Source organism: Triplophysa rosa, linkage group LG15 (genome assembly GCF_024868665.1).
Source record: "Triplophysa rosa linkage group LG15, Trosa_1v2, whole genome shotgun sequence".
In the NCBI taxonomy this organism is placed as follows: domain Eukaryota; kingdom Metazoa; phylum Chordata; class Actinopteri; order Cypriniformes; family Nemacheilidae; genus Triplophysa; species Triplophysa rosa.
Window position 1 is genome coordinate 12,422,528 of NC_079904.1, and position 18,854 is coordinate 12,441,381.

General features: G+C 38.8%; 3 protein-coding genes across 7 annotated transcripts in view; 1 reads left to right on the top strand and 2 right to left on the bottom strand.

Annotated features, from left to right (window-relative positions):
* bach2b (BTB and CNC homology 1, basic leucine zipper transcription factor 2b) overlaps positions 1-5,233 on the top strand; it is an 86,571-nt gene extending 81,338 nt beyond the window's left edge. For all 3 annotated transcript variants that reach the window (XM_057352655.1, XM_057352653.1, XM_057352654.1), the window contains exon 5: positions 24-5,233. In XM_057352655.1, coding sequence (XP_057208638.1) covers positions 24-473 — 450 coding nt within the window. In that variant the 3' untranslated portion in view covers positions 474-5,233. The remainder of the gene's footprint in view (positions 1-23) is intronic.
* Positions 5,234-6,932: 1,699 nt separating this feature from the next.
* gja10b (gap junction protein alpha 10 b) lies at positions 6,933-8,665 on the bottom strand. The gene is given in 3 exon segments (XM_057352974.1): positions 6,933-6,971; positions 7,243-7,473; positions 7,475-8,665. Coding segments are annotated over 3 exon segments (1,461 nt in total).
* A 1,221-nt stretch (positions 8,666-9,886) lies between these two features.
* casp8ap2 (caspase 8 associated protein 2) lies at positions 9,887-18,807 on the bottom strand. 3 transcript variants are annotated; one of them, XM_057353699.1, is made up of 10 exons: positions 18,597-18,807; positions 18,188-18,266; positions 17,633-17,713; positions 17,411-17,514; positions 16,913-16,987; positions 16,685-16,800; positions 13,666-16,577; positions 11,100-13,512; positions 10,923-11,022; positions 9,887-10,839 (listed from the first exon to the last, which is right to left on the bottom strand). In XM_057353699.1, the coding sequence occupies exons 2-10, from the start codon at positions 18,240-18,242 to the stop codon at positions 10,777-10,779; spliced, it is 5,919 nt and encodes a 1,972-aa protein (XP_057209682.1). In that variant the 5' UTR covers positions 18,243-18,266; positions 18,597-18,807; the 3' UTR covers positions 9,887-10,776. The 3 variants fall into 3 exon arrangements, with proteins under 3 accessions (XP_057209682.1, XP_057209680.1, XP_057209681.1); XM_057353697.1 differs by having other exon boundaries at positions 18,188-18,269; XM_057353698.1 differs by having other exon boundaries at positions 18,188-18,326.
* Positions 18,808-18,854: the final 47 nt, after the last annotated feature.

Consider the following 18,854-nt stretch of genomic DNA (forward strand, 5'->3'; position numbering starts at 1 on the left):
TATTTCTGTGTGCTACATCACAGGTGTGCGAGAAGGATAAGCTCTTGACGGAGCGTAACCAGCTCAAGGCGTGTATGGGAGAGTTATGGGAGAATTTCTCGTGTCTGTCAGAGGAGGTGTGTCGAGACGTGCAGCTGAGTCCAGAACAGGTCCATCACTACTGCCCCATTCTGCGTCCAGGCAACGCGGCCTCAGTCAACCCCGGCAGCCAGGCCCCGCCCACCAGCAGCATCGACCTCACTGTTTGCTCCACTCCTGAACCGAGCTTACGCAAATCAGCCCGCGCAACAGACGGGCAACCAAGATCGGCCAAGTGGAAGACCGGAAACGGGCCGAAAAACGTAGGCAACGATAGGGAGGAGCAAGAGGCGGGGCTCTCCCTGGAACAATCCAATCAGACGGTGACAGTAGACTTCTGTCAGGAAATGACAGAAAAGTGTACAACCGACGAACAGCCCAGAAAGGACTGTTAATGACGGTGGTTTATGTGTTTATTTGTTCGTTTAATTATTTTTTTATTATTATTTAATTTAGATGTCTTCTGACAAACCCTCAAAACTCGAGGGCTGTGGAGTTGGCCAGCCTCTGCCAGTGTTTTTTTATTTTATTTTATTTTATTTTTTTATATTTATGTCTTTTTATTGTCTTTTTTTTAAACAAAGGTTGACACTACAGTTGTCTTAACAGCAGCAATACTGTTCTCCAGGTTCTCCCTCATTCAGCCATGGCAGAGTGTCTGAGACCTTCTCACAGAACTTCAAGATGGTGCTACACCTTTCCAAGACAGTGGAACACTGTCTGTTTCCTATAACAGTCCATTCAAATGGGATGGGCCCTGACCACATCTCAAATTCAGACCACTATGGACCTAGCAGCAGCGTTTTGCGCTCTCTCTCTCTCTCTCTCTCTCTCTCTCTGTCTCTTTTCTGCCCCACCTCACCCCTTCCTCCACTGTTCCTCTACCTCTCAACCCTTCTCTCTTTCTCTCTATTTGTGGCCGTCGCCACAGTCAACTCAAACTCAGGAAATATTCTGAATGTTCAGTATAACTCATGAAAAAAATAATACAGATTCTTTTTCTACCGCAGCTAGACTGTATGTCCATATGCAAAAATGTCTTCTGCATCATACGTTTGTAGTGTCTGTATACCGCAACACTTAACTTGTACAGACGGTGGTATCTCGAAACATTCCTACTTTGCCTTCCACAGCACTGAAAGAAAGTACGCCAGACTGAGGGACGAGTAAAGAATGATTCAAAGCTTTTGCATCAGCAATACTGTACTATTTGAGGATGATGTACTAAAGTGCTTGTTTGGCAGAAAGCATATTGTAAATACTATGGAGCATGTCAGACGGTCTCGGTAATATTGTACAGGTAGAAATTTAGATGGGTTTTTGTTTGTGTTTTTTTTTTTTCGTCGTTCTCTGGGGTTTGATCAAGCACCTTTTGTCACGAAGGGGAAATCTTTGCTGTTTCCTGTCTGAAACGAATTCCCCATGACAATGGGTGCGCTTAAACTCAGGAAACTAGCATCCCATGCATCCACACGCATGCACGCACACACATGCTAACACACAGAAGCGTTCTCGTACAAACCCCCCGCCCCACCAGTGTGGCGCAGAGCCCCTTGCATGTCATATGGATGTAAATGGCGTGGATGGTTTCGTGTGCGTAGTGACCTCACTTCCCCCAGTGAGCTATTCTTCTATAAATGTGAAAGAGTCCCAGCTTGTTGCGCTTTCTGAGGAAACGATTTTTTAGCAGTATTTACAAATGCAGTGTACGGGCTGGTGCGCTCACAGACGCCTCTCTGAACAGTTTCAGTGTTATTTAAAAAACAAACATCATCACAAACCGACACCCTTTCAGTTTTGGGCCACGTACCGTGATTTTATGAGGTAAACCACTCTGACAGGAAGAGGAAGTGATGATGTGTTCAGTGAAAGGAAGTCGCTTTGGCTCCCTTTGCTCTTTTTCTCAGCACTCTTTGACCGTTTAGCACTTCCAAAAGGGTCAGTTTGTGTTTCAGTACCCTTAAAAGTCTGAAATCAGAGCACTTAACACAGACACTTAAAAGTGTCCCTCCAGACAGAATATTTAATACATTTTTGTTGTATTAACAGCATCTTATAATGAACTTTTTTTCTGAAATTTCACAGGTTAATTGAAAACCATTCGATGTTGAAGTAGGAGAGAGTGTTTAAAGTCACCATGAAATCAAACAGGAAAATTCTAAGTGTTTTACACAGCTTTGCAGTGATTATTATAAATGATTTATCTGTGCACACCATTATTTTTTTATTCATTTGCACTTGTAAGCTTTAATCAAAAACATTAAGCTCTTCTCCCCCTCTCAACAACAACTCTTCACCACATGATGTAAGCAACAATAAAGAGGTAGGACTATACTGACTGTCCAATGGCCAGGCATTTTTAGCCCTCCCCTGCAGGCCCAACTTACAACAAACCAGTCAAAAAGGGAAGGCCAAAATAAAGCCCCACCCTAAATTTTTTCTAATTTCAGAAGCTGTTTCACTCGGATTTTCACTCGGATATACGTCACGATACGGAAAAGAAGTCAATCGCAACTTCCGCTTCATGGTGACTTTAAATCATATATTTACGGAAGACACAAAAAAGTGATCGGTGTAAAAAAATCTGATCTGACAATTGGATGGAATGAACCCATTCTTTAAAGTTGTCCTGTATTTCCCCTTATTGTACATTTGTTAGATGAGTAAATCCATACTAATCGGATTGCATGCTGCCTGTATATTTTATATAGTTTGTTTAGAAATCATTTGTTTCGAAATATAGTCCTCGAGGAAAAATGGTTTCAATCCCACAATAGATGTTCACTGTGGTTTTAGTAAGCAAAAATGGAATTTCCATGAACTAATGCCATTGTTTTTCATTTGAACAAACTTTGACCCCTAAAGTTACATGTGTGTGTGCTTGAGTCTGATTTGAGAGATGCGTTTAAAGTTCTCAGACATACATACATTATGCAAGGCACATGCGCACACACACACACACACACACACACACACCATACTCCTAGGGATGTAGAATCTAGAGGTGTTGTGATGGATAGTCGTGCTGTTGTTTTCATTGTAGATCTGTTCTTTCTCTCTCTTTCTCTCTATTTTGTTGAAATTTAAACAGTATTTGCCATTTCTAAATTGTAATCAGGTACAAGACTAGAACTAAAGATTTATGGGTCCAAGTGGACATTTGTGCAGACATATGCAAATCATCCCTATAATGTTTTTTTTATTATTATGATTTCTTATTGTATACATAACAAATAATTGTGGAAACGTGGAAAGCATGAACTTCCTCTTGAAAAGCACACTGTTGTTCACTTGAGAATCTATGTCCACCTTCTAAAATGTATTTCTGGATGAAAGGTCCCACCTTCATCAAAGCTACAACAACAAGCATCCAGCATCTTCCTGAGATTCTCCAAAAAAATCTGCGTTTGGTGTTTATAGCTACTTGCGTTCCTCAGCTAACAATGGATTTGTGGCGTTGTACGTGATAAGGCTGATTCCTCATGCTTGCACACTCGGCCTTAAGAGCCTGGCGTTCAGGCTGACATTTGGATGCAGATGTGGACGATGGATTTGGTGGTATTCTGACCTCTGTTAGCCTCTGCTACTAAAACCTGCATGATGTTTGCCTCCGCAGTGGCTTCAAGGGTTCAACCCGGTCACCCAGAAAGCCTCACAGGTTAAATAAGCTTATTAGCTCTCCTCTCGACAACACTCCTGCTAGTTTTGGTTGTTTTACAGAGGTTTTATTTTCGTATCAGACTCGCGGTTGCTCTTGTATCTTGTCTCAGGGTGCGTGCCAACATTTTTTGTAATGACTTGCTTTTCAGATCTGTTGAATCATTTTCGTATTTTTTGTGTCTTGCATTTTTGTGTCATTCGGTTCTTAAAGCCGGGTGTTGAGCATATGAATTTTTATAGTTTCTAAGCTAATAAGAATTGATGAGGACGAATAAGTAGATTTGCACAATTGTTTTGGATGAAAAACCCAACAAGGGCTATCGAAATATCTCCAAAAATATCCAGCAGTTGATTTTTGGTTGTAATTTGGCTGCTCTCTTAAGCTCTCAATCTGCAGTTTGCAGTCAGCTAAAAGCAAACGCATATTAGAAGTATATTTTAAGCTGCAGAAATGTTATTTAGTATTGAGTGTCGATACTGTAACAGTAAACACCCTAAACATTTAACATTGTTTTGTTTGTTTCGTTCGTTTGTGCTGCTTTTCTGAAACATTAACACTGGCGTTCCAAAGGTTGCTCTTTTGACAAGGACAAAAAAACTTGCCTTTCTCACAATTTGCTTAACTTTATAAAACATTTGGTATTCCGATCACATAGGCTCATCAAAACAGAGAATCGAAAAGGCAAAATGTTTACAAAAATAGTGTCACGTTTTTATGAGAATTTTGCCATGTATACATAGAAATTGTGAGGCTAATATGAATGGCTAGGTTTAATATTGTCTGTTTGTTTTGTACGTTTTTAAAAGACAAAAACGTCAGTTTGATAACTATGCTCCTTTCCTCGAGTTGTCTTTTCACCTGACGGCGATGTTCCAGTGTACCACAAATACAAAGTGCACCTCCGACTTTGCCTTAGAACTGACAGAGGCCATAATTCACATTCAAGTGAAGTGTGTATGCAGGGGCAGTGAGCCCCCATATTCGGCTAGCAGAGCTCTCTCTCTCTCTCTTTCTCTCTCACTTATCTACCTGTGAAATCCTTCATACCTCTCATAACTGGTCAATGACTGTATCAGCAAACTGCATCAGGTGTTTTTTCTACATGCTTTTTACACAGATTATATGGATTATTGTATTGGTAGATTTTGGTGCATCATTTTTAATGGAATAGCTCTTTGGCTTGTAGTCACAGAAGTTGTTTTTCTCTCTCTTTCTCTTATTCTGACTCTTTTCTCAGTTTTTTTTTCTAGAAGACTGTTTTGTGTTAATATTGTCGATTTGAGGTAGCTGTTTCTTTGCTCATTCTGTACTAAGAGTTTTTACTTTTTTTTCATTTTGAATTGCTACGTGACCCTAATGAATTTAATGACTTAAAAACCATTGTACATACGTTATTGTGCAGAACTCATTTTCATGCATTTCAATTGGCTAGTGTTATATAAATGACAGATTTTGTCTAGACACCATTTCTGTTTATGAAATAAAGAAACATATCATGTACATTGTCTCGTGGCTGATGTCATTGTTGAATTATCTATTCAGGATGATTTTCATGTAAGAGTTTTCTTTTTACGCTATTTCTTTTCAACTCCACCTTTATCCCGTAAAAATAACGTAATTTCCCGGCAGCTGGGGGGGCCAGTAAAATAACAGTTTTTCACGTAAAATGTTTTTACATGTTTTTCTTGAAAATGTGCAGTCCTTTTCTGTGAGTTGACTTTTTTTTACCTAATTTCAAAAATATGTGAAAAAACTGTACAAAATAGTTCAATTCTGTAATACAATACATCATTCATGAAAAATGTGCACAAAAAAAAACAGTAAAATTTTGTTTAATTATTTTTGGTCAGACTTCAGTATAGGGGGCAATTTCTCGCTATTAACAAACCATTAACTACGACTTTTTCCCAAATAAACTCTCAATTTGTTGCTTATTAATAGTTAGTATAGCTAGTTGTTAGGTTTAGGTATTGGGTAGGATTAGGGATGTAGAGTATGGTCATGCAGAACATGTGCTTTATAAGTACTAATAAACAGTCAATATGCCAATAATAGGAATGCTAATAACAACTAGTTAATAGTGAGAATTGCCCCCTATACTGAAGTGTTTACCTTATTTTTTTTACAGTGTGCATAATAATATAATTTATTGTATTGTGTAAGCATACTTATACTACCTCTATAGATGCCCTCAGATCTACTATTATACATTGTATAATTGGGAAAGGGGAAGCCCTACTGTATCCAGTGATGTCTAAACTTAGCTGATATTGATGGATATGCTAATCAGGCCAAGGTCAGACAATTTACTGAAGTCAATCAATTGTTCTATGAGTTGTTTCCACCAACAAAAGCTTAGGCAAAACTCAGTTTGATTGACAATTCGATAACAAAAGACATCAACGCACAACAATCGCATAATAGCCTATGCCAACATAAGCAACTGCTGTACAATTTGTTAGTGATTTAATTTCTGATTAAATTTTGTAGTTCACCACCAGATGGGAGAATAGTGCATCATTGTGGTAAATGTTTCTCAAAGAACAATTTATGAAAACAATAAAACAAAGTATATATTTTTCACATCAGGTTTTTATAAAGTATATTTAAAAGTATTACAGTTTGAGGAAGAGTAATCAGATTTCTGATGATAATTAATATTGCAAAGATTTTATACCCTCCATTATAACCGTTTTAGTAAGTTTGCTACAAATATGTCAAAAAGTCCTTAAAGATTAACTGATTTAAATTGATCCCGTCTTAAGTATCACTCCTTTTAAAGTATACGTTTAAAACAGTCATAAGCACAAAAAGTAAATTCTCATATACAGTATACTGTATACAATAGATATACAACAACAATATGCTTTTGAGCTTTCGTATTTTAAAGTGCAAAACTTCCCACACATCAAATTCAAATTTTATTTTAGGTCCTGTTGATTTTACGGTTTATAATGAGGGAATGTTGGAGGCACCATTAAGAGTTATGTTGAAAATCTATGTTTTTGAAGGATGTATTAAGGATAAGCTAGATAAAACAAGTTGTCATTGTTATTATAAAACCATAATATTCTTTCAATAATTTTGGATTTCGTCAATAAAAACAAATCCAGGAGAATAAACAGCAGTAACAGCCTCATTGCTATATCCACTGAGCAGATAGTTGATTCTTCAGTTGAAGATCTTCTGATTGTCACTTCTTCATGATCGAAGAGAGTTCCAGAATCATGCTCTGAAAAATCAAAATGTATGTTTACTGTATGCATCATTATTAAACAGATCAAAATCTAGTGTCTAGCATATATTTATATATAATATAATATAATAACTTTATAAGGCCTGCTTAACAAAACATGCGTAATAATCCAAATAGTACAGTATGTGTTAAGACACTAAACATTATTAAAACGTGTTTGTAAGAGAATATTGTGTTTGAAAGAGAAGTTTGAAACAGAATATGTATCAAATTTGAATTTTAAGGTCATTTGTATTGCTGTACTCACCATTGACATTCTTCGACCGCTGGCTGGTGGTGGTGTCATAGCGGGACTCTCACCCTGAGCTAGACGGCTGGCTTCTGCATCTGATCCGTTCTTGGAACTTGGACTATCCGATGAACTCTCTGAAAGCTCCCGGGACATAAAGCTGGCTTTTCTGCCAGTGGGGAAGTTTCCACTCTCTGAGGAATCGCTCTCCTCGCTGAAGTCTTTACACTGGCTGACCCGACTCTTGTTTCCGCAGGGCGTTCCTTAAGGCGGCAGGTATCTCTATATGACTGGCCCTTAGTGAAGCTCTGGGCTGCTGACTCAGATGTTTTGGCTGCCCAAAGCCTTTGGGTCCAGACTCCTCACTGCTGCAGGACTGTAGACGGTTATCCAAGGTGGATCGGCATTCTGTGGACCCGAGCTGATGGAGAGCTTGAAATTCAGGCTGGCTTGGAAGTCGGTTCTGTCTGGGGTGCTGATCATGTCCATTAGGGTCATTGTTTGGCACTCTCTGGTTAGAAAGATTACCAGTCAATGGCATGTAGTGAGGCAAAGTTTCCACCTGTCCGTCTGGCACATTTGCGAAAGACACGGGAAGTGTCAAGTGCGCAAGTTTTTGTGGCGAGCAATTGGTAAGGACACACACCTGTTGGACCATAGAGTTCTTCTTTGATCTACAAATGCTGTCGTCTTGTCCGTTGTACTTAGATCCATAGATACTCTGCTTGATCTTTTTGACGCCAAGATGGAATATCTCCAGGAGATTGAGGAACAGAGATACTCCTCCAATGACCAACATGAAAATCATAAAAATGTTCTTCTCCGTCGGTCTCGAGACGAAGCAATCCACACTGTTGGGACAGGGGTCGCGCTCGCACGTGTACAACGGGGCCAGTCCGATACCATACAGCATGTACTGCCCCACTATGAATCCAACCTCCACCACCGACCTGGTCAAGATATGCAACACGTACGTCCGCAGTAAGGAACCCCTCAAAGGAGCCTTCCTCACTTTCTTCTGCTCTTCATGCTTTTTAAGTTCCTTCTCAATCCTTTTATGTTCGTCTAAAACAGCCTCTGTTTCCTCCAGCTCCATCTTTAGTTGAGCTTTCTTCTTGTGCCGTTCCTTCTCCAGAGCTCGGAGTCGGTAAAGTGCGTGTCCCATGTAAACCAAAGACGGCGAAGAGACGAAGATGATCTGTAGGACCCAGTAGCGGATGAGGGAGATGGGAAACGCCTGGTCATAGCAGACGTTCTTGCAACCAGGTTGCTCTGTGTTGCACACAAATTCGCTCTGCTCGTCGTCCCAGACATCTTCCGCAGCGACTCCAAGCACAAGCATGCGGAAGATGAAGAGGATTGTGAGCCAGATTTTTCCCACGATGGTGGAGTGTATGTGAACCTCCTCCAAGATGCTCCCCAGCAAGTTCCAATCACCCATTTTCACATGGCCTGAAACTGGAAGAGTTATATTAAACTTGTATTCATTTGTTTTCTTATTTGAAACAAAATAATGTATATAAAAAGAAAAAAAGTAGATAATGTATATAAAACCCAATGTATAAAATAATGAATATAAAACAATAAATAATGTATATAAAACAAAAACTCACATTTTAGTGTTACACACAGAGTACTTTCAAGACCAACACATCATCAAAATAATTTTAATATGCAAGTATCCTTTCATTCACATGGGAGTAATTACTGTATAACTTCTATCTTCCGCGGTGAATGAAATCCAGTTTATCTGTTCACTGAACTCATACAACACTGCTATCGATCCGTGGGCTGGACAGAACCCGGAGGGGAATGACTTACATCACAACTGTTGAGGGCAAGTCAGCATGTTAGCAACCATTTCAAACACCCATAACCTGTGTGATAGATAAAAAAATGATTTTGTTAATTTAAAGACACAACCTACAACATCTTAATGCTATGCTAACATATGCAAATGCAATTAAAACACTGCCTATGTCCAGAAAACATACTAACATACAGCAGTATGTTTACTATTTCTGCAGTATAGTATACTGTGCGCAGTTTGTCATTGTTATGCATGTTCAGTATAAAACGAAGTACAATGTGTGAAAAACCCTATTCTAAAATGCAATTCAGCTTGACTTTCAATAGCCCTGGAAGTAATATCAAAGGTTTTTTAACGCCTTTTTAGTGTCCATTTCCTCGTTTGTTTAAAATACATATTTTTGCATATTGCTTATAGTGCAGTGTACTACAAAGTATTTGAAAAGTACTAATAGGCTGGTATGCCATTATGTCTACGCCAGACAATGATCATTGAGTCACGTCCTATTTCATAGTTAAATGCTTGATGGACTGTTTTCATCATTTTTAAAGTTGAGAGCAATGTAAACTTATAGCCGGATATAGACAGCACATCTGTAAATTAAAACTGTCCTGCTGGATTAGGGGTGATGTAAGGTTAACAGCTGCCACAGACTGTGACCTAAATATCTAACTTTTGCCTGCTGTCAAGACCACACAGTAATGTCAGTAAATTGTAAATTATTCCAGAAATCGTTACATTAATAGCAGTCCCTGTGTGATGGGAACATGTCCAAAACAAGTGACCTTAATTTACATTGTTACTCTGAGTAAAGAAAATACAACTAAACATAAAACGTAAATAAATAGGCTTTATTTTTGAAACATTGCAAGATTTTTTAGAACTTCAAATTTTACACATTTTATTTTCAAACAAAATATAATTCTTAAAGAAAAGTTCCCATAACTAGATTTCTGTCTCTGAAAAAATGTACACATATATACAAGGGAAAATCCTATAAGCCGTTATAAGAAAAGAACATGTAACTCTGAAGTTACTAATGTTATAAAACCAAACTTCTTAGGGTGACTGACAGAACAAAGATTCAAATTAGAATAAAATGGCACTACTAATAGCTTTTTCCTCTGTCTACTTTCAGGGCCATGTGATAAAAACTAATTATGAGGCCTGTTAGCATAGAAGCATAAGTTTAAAAAAGATTTGCATTCTGCCGAGGTAGATCTAAAAACAAGGCCTTATTAACTTCTCAAAAGTCAACTTGTAATACAAAAATGTTCATATTTCCATTTAAAAAAGTGCCTGCATCAACAAAACAGCAACAGCTATATTTTGCTTACTTTACCAAAATTTAACAAGTGACTGGTTAGTATTGTACAGGGTTTATGCAATTAAAACAGTATATGTTTTTAACCAACTTTGATATTGGTTTATATCTTTAACACATTCAGAGGAGTTACAGTCGAAAGTGAGTTTAACACTGAAAATATTTCTCTATTTATTATATAAACGCTCCAAAATGTAGGATCAATTCTGTATCTGCTTACACCAAATGTTCATCAAAGAAAAGAGACGATCAGCTAAAAGACCATTTACTGCAGATCTTTTGTGAGTCGCAAGTGTAAGTGCTTTCTCAAACATGTCAAAAAACACATTTTCTAACACATTTCCACCTTAGAAGTCAAGAGTTCAGTATCAGAAAGAATGTCTGTTGACTTTTGACACTTCAAACTTGTCTTGTTAAATTAGTTCTCCATTTTTTCTTTCTTCTTGAACAGCTTCAACAATTGAGTGAATCTCTCCTCGATCTGTCAAATCACAACAATTATTAGTTCATGACCACGTTTTTAAATTGAAGTCATTTATGAGGATTCACAATACAAAAGCATACCTGTTCTGTTGACTTTTTTAACCGTTTTGATAAAGCTGCAAATGTCTTTGGTGAAGCACCCTTCATTTTTAGCTCAACAAGAATGTCCCGGTCTTCATCCCTGTGAAAAAATGACCTTTAAATAACTACTATAACAAGTTATGCTCATAACAAAACAGGATATTTCAGTTGACTCACCTGGTCCAAGTCGCGACCACTTCCCCTTTCTTCTTGATGACATTCTTTGCAGAAAGGCTGCTAGAGGACACTGGGGATACTGCACCTTTTGGGCTTGAGTCTTTGGGGGATTTCGACATTCTTTTATGCCTTGCCTTGCGATGTTTATCTTGAGATTTGTCTGTTTTGGTGCGCTTTGCTGTTGGCTCTGAGTGATGTTTCTTACGTTTTCTTGACACCCTTTCTTCTGTTGTCTTGACCTCTGCTGAACTAACCTCAAGAAGAGCATCACTGGAAACCTGCTTAGCTTTGCTGTCACAAACATCTTCAGATGGAGATTTTTGGCTTGATGGATGAGCATCTATTGGTTTATCCGAAATGTGACATGACTCAAGTGACATTTCTAGGATTTCATCCACTGTCTCTTCATGTGTATGGTCCAAGTCTTTGTGGCATGGACAATGGTTTGGGTTTAAAGCGGGTTGTTGCTCTGCAGTTAACACAGGCTCCATTTTCTCTTCATTCTGACCACTTTCCGTTGGGCTGGTAGATGTGTGTCTTATTCGTACAATGAAATGATCATTTGACTTCTCCATTACCACAGCCTGCATTGGTAAATTGGGTTTAAACTGGAAACCGGTCGGATCAGAGTCCTCCCATTTTCTGTCAGGACTCGACCCACAGCTGGAGTTGTCCGTGTCAAGAGAAAGGTGGATGTCCTGCTCTGTGGGATCTTCTCCATCGAGAGCATCTTCGCTATAATGGGCACTCATAATACTATTTGGGGCAGACAGTGGCTGTCCGGTTCCAGGGTGCAAGAAACTCAAGTGACTTTCCGACTTCAGAGGTGAAGGAATGGTAAGGGACACAGCTAGATCTTCAGCCAGGATAGAGAAAGTTCGCTGAGAGGTTACAGTTGATTGTGTAGGAAGCCGGGATGGTTTGGAACTAGAGGGAACTTCTAACAAGCAGCTCTCATCGAGAATTGCTGGGTCTACGAGCATTTTGCTATTAGAAGAAAACTTGTAAGGGGAAATGGAAGACCAGGATGCACTGAATTTAGATGGAGTTGTCTTGTTAGGGGTCATAATCCCAATCAAACTATCCCCTGGAACATCTTCCTTTCGGGGGGTGCTGACTGGCCAGCATTGACTGTCCCCTACTGGAAGACCGGGTTCAAGCAAATCAGACCCTTGCAACAAACATTTAAATATCTCTCCCATTTGACAATCAGAGACCAAGTTATAGGTTAAACTTGATGCTTGTTGCTCCGTGAGAATGTCAAAATCCGACTTGTCATGTGTTAACCCATTATTGGAGAGACTGCGGACACAGGGTGAGATTTTATTCTCAAATCCAGAGGTGCTTTCCAGGACAGACATTTTGAGGACAGACTTTACAGACGATGATGTAGGAAGTTGTTGTGACGTCTTCATGTTTGTCGGCTCATCATCTTCCTGCATAACAGCTTTTATATTTTTACCCCTGCTACCAAGGCCCCTAGGAGGGGGCAACTTAATTGGAGGTGTCTCTTTGCTACAGTTTCCTGTGTCAACTTTGGCTTTCTTAGCCCTGTGAACAGATGTTTCATGATCTTTTTCCACAACCTCTTTTCCTTTAAGAGTTGCATTTTTATCTTCAGTTGAGCGTGCATTCACCGATGGCTCAAAGCTATTTCTGAGCGCTGCTTTCAGTTCCTTGAACAAGAAGTCAAACTGCCCGTCCACAAACGTCCACAATTTCAGCTTGAGATCTCCAGCTTTCTGATCAAAGATACGGTTGACAATGCCATTCTTGGTGACCTTGCTCATGATAGAAGTTATAATCTTATTAAGTTTACCTTTCATGTTATTACCCTGATGGCACAACTTATCCAAGTCAACTGCATTGACAAATTCTGTAAAAGAAGCCTGAGACATATCCACTATGCAGCAGAAGGCAGTTGAGGTGACATTTTTGTGAAGCTTCATATACTTCCTCCTCAACTTAACTCGAATATTTGCCAGTCTGTCCATAAATTCATCTAAAGTAAGGACTGCTGCTACCAATGGCAGGCTGACTGTTTTAAAGCGTCTCTTATTTGAGGTGGGACTGGTACTAGAAGGAGGAGTCACTGAGCTCTTAGGATTTGAATATTTCACAGGGGCGCAAGATTTCTCTTGGGATGCTCTTTTGCCAACAGAAGATAGCTTTGGACTTGAAAGAGATCCTGAGGTTGACTTGTCCTGTTCTCTTGGTGGAGTCTGAATAAACAGAGGTCCCTCTTCCTCACTCTCACTCACTATCTCACCGTCCTCCAGCTCTTCTTCTTCAGTTCCACTAACTGAAAGGGCATCTACAGTCCCCATTTGGGGGACAGTTGTGACAGAAGAGTCTGGCGACTTGTTCTCTTTGTTCATGTCCATGTTCACTTTATCACTTGCCGTGGAGAGGTCTTTAATGGAAACAAACAAATTAACATTAGTACAATGTATATGCATTTAAAAAAACACAAAGTTTCAATGTGTCCAAAAATGTGTCTTGGAATCCAGCCCATACAAAATTACAATATTAAACACTCATAATGACCACAGAAACACACTCTTACCTTTGCTAAGACTCTTGACATGCGGTTGCTTATCAGCACAATGAGGCTGGACTCTCTTCACCTGACGGACTGGACTTGTGAGAGGGCTAATGGCCTCTGGAATGACTTTGATGTTCCTAAGTGTAAGCATCATGGAGTCTTCATCGTGGCACAACACATCAGAACTAGATGATTTTATGTTCTGCTCATCCTTCTCTGTGGAATCTGGCTCTGAGAAACTAGCCTGCGTGGAAGATGTTGTCTCCTCTCTTACAGTAATGCTTGCAGCTGAGCTTTGATGGGATTTCTCAGTCATTTTCAGATTGTCAGATGTCTGGAACATTTCAACAGGTTTTAGATTTTTAGGTGTATGGCTTGATCTCTCATTGTCCTGTTTAGAAGTACTCATTTCTGCAGCATAACAAATAACTGTGATTTGTTCATCAAGGTCTACGGATTTTGTGCTGGAGGACACCTCCATGGTGACAGAACCTTCAATAACCTCAGAGGAATGATTACACGCTCTGTCAGAGGAGGACACATTCTCTTGACAAATCCTATTCTGTGCAGGCAGTGAATCCTGAGAGTTAGGCAAAGGAACGCTCTGGATTCCCATCAAAGAAGTTTCCTCAGATACAGTGGTGATAAAATTCTGTTTCTGACAATTAACTATTGAATAAGGAGTACTATCTGATACTGTCAATTTCTGTAACATTTCAGTGGACAAACTATTAGAAACAACAGGATTATCTATGGTTCCAGTGGAGTCTTTCGTGCAGCCCTGACTGATCCTGTTTTGAGTGAGTTTTGCAGTATTTAATTTTGATGAATCTTTATCCAAAACATTGATGTCTAATGTCTTGTCTGTTTTCTTCACTGGAACTGGATCAATGGGTGGCACTTCATCCACAGCCTCTTGATTATCAACGACCTGCTGTTCCTGTACCTCCATATTGGTTTCTTCTGCGGAGGATTTTTCAGAGGTAACAACCATGAAGAGTTTGGAGGAACTGGTTCGGTCATGTTGTTTAATTATAGTTGTGGGCTCAGAGACTTCATTTATCTCCTCAACACTTTGCTGGCTGTTCTGTAAATTATCGATTACAAGAATTTCCTCTCCAGAGAGTTCAGATATTCTACCATTGTCAGCAGAGGCATCTTCAGCTGTTGCTCCAACATGCTTCTTAAGATCAGAGGATGATCTTTGCTTTTTAAGAGGGGATAAAGTGAGGTTCAACGTTTCCATGAAACTCAGTTTTTGGTCTGGACTATTATCCTCTTTTGTTTTGCTGGAATTGCTACTGATAGCTACAGTTGATGGTGACTTTGTATGGATAGTTTTAAGGTGTTTGTTCTGATCATCCTTACATTGTTGACCTTCTCTGATGACCCTGTCCTTTTTATGCAAGGAATCCTTCTGATCTTTGTTATGAACTGCATTTTTTGATTTTCCATCTTTCTGTACCGTATGCTCCTCACAACCACTGTCTCTCTTTCTTTCTCTGTCCTTGTGCATAACCTTTTCTCTAGCACAATACTTTTCAGAACTTGCTTTCTTGTCAGGACTACAAAAAACTTTCTTTCTAGAGCTATCATGGCCGTGTGACCTTTTGCTGTTTAACAAAGACTCATTAATTCTACTTGATGCTTGTCCCTTACAGACATCCTTTTCTTGAGAATCACATTTGGGAGAAGAAGAATGCCTGGTGTCCAAGGTATCAGCTTGTTTCTTTGATCTTCCTTCTCTACACTTCTTATTTTCTTCATTCTTATCTGCCTCCTTTGCACTTCTCCGCTCATGCTCTTTGCTACCCTCTGACCTGTTGCTTTTTCTTTCTCTATCTCTGCTATGACTCTCATCTCTTTTAGTCCTGCCACTCTCCTTTGGTCTCTTTTCATGCTCTCTGTGTCTCTCTGTTCTGTTGCTCCTTCCTTCTACACTGGAAGATGTCGCTTGCCTTTTCTCCTCCTTCCTTTGTTGGCCACTTGAATCTCGTTTCTCCATTTTGTTGTTATGGGAATGAGTAGCCTCATCCACCAAAGAAGTAATTGTTCTTCTCCAGCCGGATTGTCTTGTTTCTTTGCTGGGTCTGCCCGTATCTTGAATATGCTCTTGATTCTGTGTCTCCATATCTGCAGCTGTCTGAAGTGAACTTTTGGAAGACTGGGAAGAGCCGTCAGATGACAAAGCTTTGTGGGACTGGGTGGAAGGGCTTTTAGATCTCCCTGAACTTTTGAGAATGACAGGAACTTCAGGCGGATGATTTGTGGTTTCACTAGACACAGAGCTGTCTTTTATAAGCTCTCCTTCAATTCTTCCAGATTTGCCTGAGTTGCTTTCCACTTTTTTCTGGCCTTTTTGAGTTGTATCCTTGTCCAGCAAGTTGCATTTTTTGTCACGGCTAGTGTTTGTCTGAGACTTTTCCAGTATGTCTACCTGTCTAGAGGGACAGTTCTTGTTGTCCTCTAAGCTACCGAGGCTGTCAGAAGTTGTACTGGGAACTGTCGATTCAGCGTTATGTGGTTTTCGAGTATTTGAGGCATCTACAACTTTGGACGTGGTTGGATGTTTTGCACCATCTGATGTTTTGTTATGATCGACACGTCCATGCTCTTGCTTTGGCAGAATAGTTTCACTGTCAGATCTACCAGCAGAGTTTTTGTTCTGACGATTTAGAGGATTTTCAAGATCATTTCTAGGGCACCTTTGGAGCACCACAAAAGGTTGTGGTGCTAAAGCTGAAGCTGTTGCTTTATCCAACACAGTGTTTCTGCCCTTGGGCTTGTTCACTTCATTTGTAGCTCTGTCTTGTCTGGAATCTCTACGTTCTAAAACAAAATGTGATGTATTGTTCAAAGTGTGCCTCGTGTTCACTTGACCCATTTCCATTGGAGACTGATGAAAAATTTGACCATAACATCCACGACCTGACCTGCAATGAGCACACAAAAAAAGGTCAAGAATTTTTTTACACAATACCATGAAATCCAAACTAAACCAATTTTATTGCTGACATAAGTACCAGAGCTGGAGATTTACCTATTGCTCAGTCTGCTAATCTCTTCATCCTTACGTACAATTTCCATTCTAGCAGTCTTGATGAGGGAACAAATGTTCTTCTTCAGGAGCGTGTTTTCATTGTTCAAACTTGAATTCTTGAAGAAATAAAATAAAACTTCAGGACAATTGTAATCTAAAAACATACTTCATGAAAATAACTACAAAAAAGCCATATATGACAGAGAAATCGTTAGAAATAAAACAAACCTTTGTCTGCAGTAGCTGTAACTTTGAGATTAGCTCCTTAACCTGTAGCTGTGCATCTTCAAATTTTTGCTTTAACTGTAATAAGTCACAAAAAGAAAATATGTCAGTTTTTGGTCATCTTTTACTGTATTAGCTGTATTAATCCTTTGACTTCAGAATTATTTTTTGCATTGATTTTGAAAGAAAGTTTTGGATTTAAACACGGTTAAAATAGCTCAAAACTGAAAGTATTGCTCACATAAATAAATGAGCTAAATTATGTAACAAATAAACACATATTTAAAATAAATAAAATTTCTTATTTACAAACTATCATATAAAGCATTAAAATAAACTCTTCAAGGGTAGCAAAAACACAGTCCTTCAAAAACAGCAGCAATATTAATAACAGAATGACACAAAAGCTCAATCCTAATCACCCTGTTTGTGTTTATTTGATGATAACAATCAACTGACTGTACATCATCTCTTACAAATACAAAAATTCAAGCTACAAACCTCATTGTAGGTTGCCTCCTTCTCTTCTTGTTCTTCCCTGATGAGTTCCTCATACATATCCATTGATTCAATTGTCCGCGGGGAAAGAAAATGATTGACTTTACCTAAAAAACACACAGCAACTAACTGTAACTAATACATGATTAAAGGTATATGTGGAAAATAATGTATTTGAAATTTACCGGCTTAAATACATATGCGTTACAAGTTAATAAAACTCACGTTTATTCTTATCACCCTTAGGGCTACTCTCTAGTCCACAGTATATGTCCACTGAGTCTTCTTCATCATGTCGACACATAGCTGTCATGTCAAACACTTATAGTCAACAATTCCAGCATTTGCAGCAGATTAACATATGTATGTTACATTTGCACATTAGAAAGTGTTACAGTTCTAAACCTGACAAAATGCCTAAATCCTTTTGTGTTTAAACGTTTTCTTTAATGTAAAAAAATCCCTCCTCTATTTCTCTTGCCAGGTATCTACATATGGTTGATTTACAATTACAGCATTGCAAAAATGTTTATGCTAACTAAATATTTTAAAGAAAGTTCTTTTTAATTATCTGCAATAATCATAATCTTATCAGGAATACAATAAATTGCATGTTAACAAAAATCTAAAGAAGCACAGTGCATTTATAAATTTACCACAATGTTATTTTGCACCAAAAAAGCATTTTCTTCGAGTATTTTGGTGACAAGTACAAAAATGTGCAGTACAACTTCAGTAAAATAACCAAGACAGTAGACATCAATACAGAAACAGTCTTACCGTAGGGATGGTTATCAAGATCCCCATAGAGTTCATCCATTAAGCGATCCTCCATTTTTCAGCTTTATAAAAAGCAAAACTTCTTCAAAACAAAACCAATAACGGGCATGTGTCAGTGCATCTAACGTTACCCCACTTCCTGTCAAATAAATACTGAATAAACATATCACTGAAAACCTTTTATTACATGATACTACAGAACAAAATAATCAACTTAAGTTACTATTGAGCAGGAAAAGCAGCACATCACATAATACAATAATTCTTAAACGAACCATAAACGCAACTTTAGGATCACGGACTTACAAATAAATCTTAAGCATTTAATAGAGCAATAGAACATCTTACTGTTTTACTGGTCCAACGTGAAATGCAATAAAGTGAAGTATATTGATCACAATAATGTTACCTGCATGTATGGTGGTCGGCTAGCGACAACAGACAGATATCCAACTGTAAGATGACCCAAACAGTGCAGAGAGAAGCTCAGGTTCCGATTTCAACACTCTGACGTATGTACAATCTCATCTACAAACAAGCAGCAATTTTCAATTTGGCTGTAGACAATTATTTAAAAATGTCTTGAAGCATATTTCCATCAGCCCCGCGCCATCCTTACAGCTTCGCAAAACAGGAAGTGACATCATTTTCCCGCGGTCTCTACTCT

Coding starts and splice junctions, on each gene's coding strand:
- casp8ap2 (XM_057353699.1), bottom strand. CDS start 18,242: ATGGAGGATCGCTTAATGGATGAACTCTATGGGGATCTTGATAACCAT. Junction 16,801..16,912: donor TACAGCTACTGCAGACAAAG/GTTTGTTTTATT, acceptor TATTTCTTCAAG/AATTCAAGTTTGAACAATGA. Junction 11,023..11,099: donor GTGGTCGCGACTTGGACCAG/GTGAGTCAACTG, acceptor ATTTTTTCACAG/GGATGAAGACCGGGACATTC.